The sequence below is a fragment of the Myxine glutinosa genome, chromosome 14 (genome assembly GCF_964187855.1).
Source record: "Myxine glutinosa chromosome 14, kmMyxGlut1.1, whole genome shotgun sequence".
NCBI lineage: Eukaryota > Metazoa > Chordata > Myxini > Myxiniformes > Myxinidae > Myxine > Myxine glutinosa.
Window position 1 is genome coordinate 39,019,593 of NC_136274.1, and position 7,645 is coordinate 39,027,237.

Consider the following 7,645-nt stretch of genomic DNA (forward strand, 5'->3'; position numbering starts at 1 on the left):
ACTTGGAGAAAATGAATGCTATTGCTCATCCCTCTTTATGTTTGTCTTTGTTGCCATGCAGGATGCAGACTGTGTCGTATCTTCTATCATGCAGCCATTGAGTGTAAAGGTCCTCGTGACTGAAATGGAGGTTGTGAAAAGTCAAACGTTTTCAGCCGGTTCCAGATGCCAATCAGAGGTAACATCAGGTCCTGCAAGTCGGAGCACAAATAGCAGTCCAGACTCGCCCACAGCGCAATATACTGTGAATACGCCACCACCTACCGCACCTACCATCATCACGTCTCTGAGCTGCTGCCATGCTCTTTCACTTGATGCATCCTCATCTTTGAAGCCACCAGGCAAGGAAAGGCTTCGTCCCGAACAACTTCTCACGGATGAAGAAGCTTGTAAAAATGAGAAACTATTTCACTTCAATGAACTGTGTGACGTTTCGATTATTGGAGCCCCGATTCCAGAGAAGGCCAAGAAGGCTGGTGCCTTCTGCAAGCCTCGACGTTCTGTTAGTTTATGCAGCGATCGAAGCTCGAGGTGCGGCACTGTACGACGTGCTACTCTTGAGCTGGAGGAACGTCTGAAGGAGCAGGAGATAACCTGCAGCTCTCTCGGTCACCGGAACACTCGCAGCGAAAGACCTGTTGAAATGGAGAAAGGGAAAAACATGGAAGGAACAGAAGCAGATCTCACAGACATCTCAGGGAAAGGGCAAAGGGAATGTGTTGAGCCAAAGGTGACCACTGGTGAAATCAAGACTGATAATGCAATTGAAGCCTTGACAGAGATTGCTCCATTGGGGTGGCCAATACGCTGCCCATTGTCAAGTAATATGCAAGAATCTAAACTTCAGAATCTTTCAACCGAAAACAGTAATGAAGATCGTTTTGCACAAGCTGCAGAGAAAACAAAATGTGGTTTCTTCGACACTCCGTTGCCATCTCAAAGAATTGAAATTATTGAGTATGCAGACATCTGGCCAGGTCACACATCTCAACATCCAGATGCAACGAAGGAAGATTCAAGACATTCAGAAGAAAAACATGGTGGAACGGTAGGAAATCCAGCTACCACACATCCACCATTTCAGCATTCTCATATTCAGCTCGAGGAATCGGCTCTTCTTACAAAGCCTGCCAAAGAGCCTTTCGGGCATCTTGCTTCATCTCCAGGCACAGTTATTACTAAATTTGTTGATGCTGAAATGCGAAGCGCTGACCCTTGGGCACAAAGCGTTACCGATGTTAAGGAGCCAGCTTCTAAGCTTCAGGTTTTGGGCCTTGTGAACAATGACAATGTTGATTCTTTGTTCAAGATGACAACACCATCCCTGATGGTGCCTGGACAAAAAGATCATGGTGTGGAATGTGCCAAAGAAACAATAATGGGAGCAGCTCCAACAGTTGACAAAGTACGTGACAAAAGGACTGCGGAATGTTCCATAAACCCGCATCTATTTTGCCCAGCACCCTATGCCAACATGACCGGAAACAGTGTCGTGGGAGGTGGTGGCAGACCGTGGACAATTGGGCGGGCTTGCGCACAAGTGGATGACTCAATGCCTGTCAAACAGCATGTGGGCCTGGTTATGGGATCTTGCATGAAACGTTCTCACACTCTAGCAAAGCTCAACTCTTTGGAGTCTCTGTTACCCAATGAATCTCCCACTATCGGTGCCGAAGCTGCAGAGACGGTGTTCATGAATCAAGCAGGTTTGCTTTTGACCTGCGTCTCGGGAATCCGCAACGCAGTGTGTACCAACGGGCCGAGCTCATCGTCGAGTCCAACTGATAGCCTGTCTTCGCTTCAGACCGATCACTCGAGTTATGCTGTGCATGGACAAACTGAGGGAGAAGGTCAGACAGCGAAAGAGATGACCTGTCCCATCCAACATTGCTTTAATTTTCTGCAACCTATCCGCCGACAGCATAGAAAGACGCATCCGCTTTGGAGGTTGAAGAAAACCGTTGAGAAGAAGCGAACTAGCAATCCGCAGTATAATACCGTATAATACAATGATACTGGTCACTGACAATAATTGGCAGTCTTATGGCACTTTTCCCTAAAGCCACGGAAGCTCTTTCCTTGTTCGAGAGCGTAGATCCTAAGCTGGATTAACCTTCCTCTGCAAAAGAGAAACAACACCTTTTGCTTGTTTCCACTTTCTTTCTTTTTTGAATTGCAATGGTCTCACCACTGTCAGTGTCTCGATGACCAAAAGACATGGATCGAGTGCGAAAGTTTGTCCGAGCTGATGTTTGTACTGAATTTGGTAACACTGAAGGGATGATAAATGGGGATCTGCCTGGTGTTCAAACAACCTTTTTGACCCTGTTGTTGTTGTTGTTTTTTGTCCAAGCTCCCTTTTTTAAATGTTGTGCAATTTTATTATCAGGAGCGGGACAAGGGGCAGAAGATTGCACTAATGTGATCTGTGACAGGGAAGAACAATCAACAGTCTGAATGCAAGTGGTGTGATTACGTCGTGAATAGCTACGTGAAAGCTATCAGCTCAGCCAAGCCCACAAAGCTGCCGGCATTGTCGGATGCAGCAGAGTGCAGGAAACGCCAGGATTTGTTGCCATTTGTAATCTTATTTCCTCACGCTCGTCTGTCCGTCGGGCTTTGGTGCCTGGCTGGATTGCTGGGAAAGTGACTTCCTGGTCATCTGTAAAAATTCAGGTGCAAATTCAGGTCTGTGTGAACCACATTACGAAAGGACTAGTCACACTACGGATGTAATTCTGCCTCAGCACTGATGCTACCTTCATTTAGCAATGTAATTGCTCTTCCCATTATTGGGTTTGTATTTTAATTTTTACGACTTGGAGGTTCAACCTCTGTTTTGAATGATTATTTTTGATGGTGCATATTAATTTATTAATTTGTTGTGCTTTGCTTTCCCCTTTTTTGGGGGGACAAGTGGGGGGATAACTGCATGCATGCATTTATTAGCGTAATAGCTAACGGAATACATCAGCCGTCTCCCCCTATCTTTTGTACGCAATCATCTCCACATCACATTGTGCAAGAAACCCAAGCCATAGAGTACGAAGTACATTTTTCAGTCTTGCATTACTTGATTTGATGCCAAAACTTGCCTCAGGAGTCTAAATATTAATTGCCATGTTCCGTTTGCTGCATGTGTTACGTCGACAGTGCAGAGGATTCCGGCATGGAGTCCGTCAGAGCTCAACCTATCGTGCTGATCCATATCTGTCGTGATCGTAATGATTTGGAATGTAAAACTTTGCTTTCGATTATTTTAAAGTGGACATGAAGGGAAGAGGAAGTTTGGTGGGGAGAGAGGTTTGAGTTTAGGATGGAGGGGCGGTTGTTTTACTTTAATCTTACATTTCCTTAACTGGTGAAGCAATAAACAGACATGTTAGAAATCCACGTGATGTGCATGAAGGAGGTAAATCTTGCATCAAAGCCAAGAAGATCTGGAAAACTCATAAACACCAATTTCAGTTGTCTCATACCTGGAAACATTGCTGAAGAGGTGTCGTTCAATCCCCCGTTCAAACCAAATCATTAATTTTATTTTGAGGTGCGTTTTGGACATTTTACATTATCTTCCCCAAAGCATTGATCAATTTTTTGTTTCATGATAAACCACAAACTTACTTTTCCTCGACTTTCACTTGCTTTAATACATTTTGGCAACAATGAGTCTTTGAAAGTGGGGTGTGGGAGGGAAGGGAGAGAGGTGAGAGGGGCTCTCACCATTGATGAAACCAAAAGTAGTTACCCTTTGTTTACCATCTATAATGAAGAATTCTGAGCCTTTTATTTGTTGTGTTGTACTAATTTGTTTCAATATTGTTTACATATATTTACACAATTATATATATAGATATATATATATATATAATTTTTATATATAATATATTATATATAATATTATATATAATTTATATATATATGTAATTGTTTTTGTTTTTTTGTTTTTTTTTACTTTTGGACAGAGTGCACATAGGGCGTGGTGTGAATGTTGCCCTCTGGTTCTGATGTAGTTTTATCCAAACTGTAAATGAGCCTTAGATAAATGTTTTATTAATATTATTTTAAGCATGGAACTTGGTACTAACCCTTTCCAAAGTTGTAGTTGAACGAGTGTTTTGTTACTTTCCCAATCCAACTGAAATCGTTCAGATTTTGGGGGGGGGGGGCAGGGGGGGGTAAGTCCCAGCACCACCTAATTTGTTATTGTGAAGCAGGTGAAATACAGGTAATGATGCGATTTTTGGGGGGGGGGGGGGGGAGGTATGGGATTGGTTGGATGGAGGAATTTCTCACGTTTCCAATTGTATCCTAAAGTTTTTCATCTTGTTCAAAATTACCGGCCTGTCCCTCCAATCTCCTCACTGTGTTGTGTGAACTTTGCACCGACTGTCACGTGACTATTTATCAGGACCTCCATTTCGTCCATATATTTCTGTTCGGATGTCCCACATTTTTGCTCACATTTCGTGGTGTGCCTTATTTGATAAATGCAAGCTTTTATGGAAACGTTTTGCTGGATTTTTTGTTTTTAATGCCCTGTGAGCAAGTTGTCACGTGATTTGCCTCTCACCTATTTCAACAGAGAAGCAATTGTGGAATGGCTTTGATTTGCATTCTTGTAAGTATTTTAAACTTTGGCCTGTTTATTTATAAAACAGTTGCGTGGAAGATTTGGCAACAAAAGATGTTTTATTTCATTTTTTAATTTTTGTTGTTGTTGTTCTTGTTGTAGCATTTGGCTCAGTTTGAATCATTTGTTCATGGTGTTGCACTGTTTTAGCCAGAGGTTAATGTTTCCACTGGTCAGAAAAGTTAATAAAACCTTTTTTCAGATCATTGTGGTGGTGGCTTCCTTTTAGTTGTGTGAAGGTTTGCATTAACGTATAATGGTGACATTTTTAGTATTCCTGAAATGTCATTGTGGATGTGAAGTTTTTCTTATGCATTCTCGCCCTCATTCTCTTTTTTAAAAACGTTCACACCTGCAAGTGGGTGACCCCCACCCCCCCCCCCCCTCCCCCTCTGGTGGGTGTATAGCAATGGAAGCTGTTGTGGTGCTGCGATGGGGAGAGGGTGGGGGATCCAGGGAGGAAATCATTGTTTTGGGGGCTTTATTTTACGGTGGGCACCCCCCCGCACTGCTACAACCCCATCACCACATTGTAGGACCTCCCCACTGCCGAGTTGAGGGCACACCTGCAGGTAATGCTATGGCCTTGCTAGGATGATTGACGAATTGTGATAGAATGACTGGTTATTGTGTATGGTTATTTGGGAATGCTTCCCCATGTCGTGTCCGATTTGATTTGTGTTATGGAGGGCAGGTAGCCTGTAAAATTGGATAGGTAGCTTTGAAGTTTGGTATTTGGCCTCAGCTGACAGCTGGAGCAGGTGACATCCACTGGAGGATGTCGCCAATAGACGGGATTTATATAGGAATTTGTATAAAGAGATAAGTTAAATTGTCTTAAGGTAGGCCTGCTTGTTTTTGTCCCCCGTCGCACCGTGGAGCGAAAGGGTGACTATGGTTTTCCCCTCCGTCCGTGTGTCCGTCCGTCCATGCGGGCGGGCGTGCGTGCGTAAGCGAAGGACCGCATTCGAATTTGGTGTGTGGGTGCAACCCACGTCAAAATCCAAGATGGCTGCCGCCATGTATGTCTGATGCCATATATGTCTCAACCTTGTGAGCTGAATATCTTGAAAAATAAGCGAAGTACCAACTTCTAATCTGGTGTGTGGGTGTATCTAGGCACAAGGAAGAACTCTATTGAAAATTGGGTCGCCACGTCAAAATCCAAGATGGCCGCCACCATATATATGTCTGAACCTTGTGAGCGAAATATCTTGAAAAATAAGCAAAGTACCAACTTCTAATCTGGTGTGTGGGTGTATCTACGCATAAGGGAGAACGCTATTGAAAATTGGGTCGCCACGTCAAAATCCAAGATGGCCGCCTTGCGTCTTCCAATTTGTCAACTCGCATCACTTCACCGACGGGGGACCTAGGCGTAACGCTTGTTTATTTGGTTTTAGTGCCATCTTCTCTCCCCACCCAGGACCATCTTGAGGAAGGTGGAGGATGAAAATTATGAATGAAGAACCTGTGTATGAGAATTTTGTACATGATCATTTTGAAACAAAAGGGAATCCTGAGGCGTAGATTTTGCAAAGGCTGCATACCGTAAAATGGGGTGAATAGGGACACAAACTGAAAGAAGTTATTATTCCTATGGGTTAAATAGGAATAAATAGGATTTTTATGGCTGTCCCTATTCACCCCGTTTTACGGGTGAATAGGGACAGTGACTAATACAAAAAAATAATAATCAAGAAATAGGGACAGTTTGGAGAAACTTTTTATCCCATATTTTTTTTCATTGGCACCGTGGTTTATATTATGGGTGCATATTATGTGCATCCATCTGAGCTATCAATTTAGCAATAAGTTGGAAACTCAGGATTGTTTCTTGATTATTATTTTTTTGTATTAGTGACTGTCCCTATTCACCCGTAAAACGGGGTGAATAGGGACAGCCATAAAAATCCTATTTATTCCTATTTAACCCATACATGGGGTTAATAGGGACTATAAGTTGCTTTTTAAAAAAAACAAGAGAACACTTTCAACCCAAATATCAACAAATCAGTATGGTTATCAATTTTCAGCGAAAAAAAGTTTCCGAACTTTTTTTCAGCTTGTGTCCCTATTCACCTTGCTGTCCCTATTCACCCCATTTCACGGTACACAAGATTTAAAAAATTCCCTTCATGTCCATTCACGGTGTCAAACCCCTCCATGTCAGTACCATCCCCATCATCTGCTCCCCCCTCTCAACTTCCACCTCATCCTGCCTCCTCCCAGCTTTGCCACCCCCCCAGAGCCGTCACCCTCCTCCCGACTTTCCCCCACCCCGCACCGTCTCCTTGCTCCTTTCCACATCCTATCAGCAGATCCTCTCCCCCGTACCTAATTGTGTGGACCTCAAACATCCGGGGCCTCCGTTCCAACTTGACAGATCTCTCAATCCAGGCCGCTGCCGATTGAACCAGACATCATCTGTTTAACAGAACCCTTCCTCCCACAGGACATCCCTGACCCCTGAGTGTCTCTCCCTGGCTATTGTCTCCTTCGGTTTGATCGACCTGAACCCCGTCCTGGTGGTGAAGTTGCACTGTACATCAACAACTCCATTTCTCACTCTCCGTGTACTGCTCTTACACCTCACAATCACCAGGAGTACTGCTGGCTGCGACTTCCCCTCCGCTCCCAACTTGTGTTTCTCTATGTGTTGTACCGTCCTCCCAACACTTATGACTCCATCTACATCTCTCTCAGATGACATGGACCAACTTTTACTGACTCATCCCAACTCTCTCTTTCTCACATGTGGTGACTTCATTTGTCACCATACTCATAAGTTGGGTGTTGGTGCCTCTTTGCTTATGACTCCACTCTGTCATGTCATCCCTCATCCTTCTGACAGAAAGGCAGTAGCGTCTTCCCTCCCCTCAGACCTTGAAAAATATCACAAACTGGTCAAAGACTTGGAATATGTCTTTCAATCCTGAGAATCTCTGGCTCTCTCTGTCACTCTCTGTCTCTCTCTCTGGACCGTACCACAAATCCTCCCATCTACTTTCT

General features: G+C 43.8%; 1 protein-coding gene across 4 annotated transcripts in view; it reads left to right on the plus strand.

Moving 5' to 3' along the window:
- The window catches only part of LOC137415585 (protein phosphatase Slingshot homolog 2), a 276,350-nt gene extending 272,198 nt beyond the window's left edge, over positions 1–4,152 (plus strand). For all 4 annotated transcript variants that reach the window (XM_078768025.1, XM_078768028.1, XM_078768026.1 and 1 more), the window contains one exon: positions 62–4,152. In XM_078768025.1, the coding sequence (XP_078624151.1) occupies positions 62–2,005 (1,944 nt within the window). In that variant the 3' untranslated portion in view covers positions 2,006–4,152. The remainder of the gene's footprint in view (positions 1–61) is intronic.
- Positions 4,153–7,645: the final 3,493 nt, after the last annotated feature.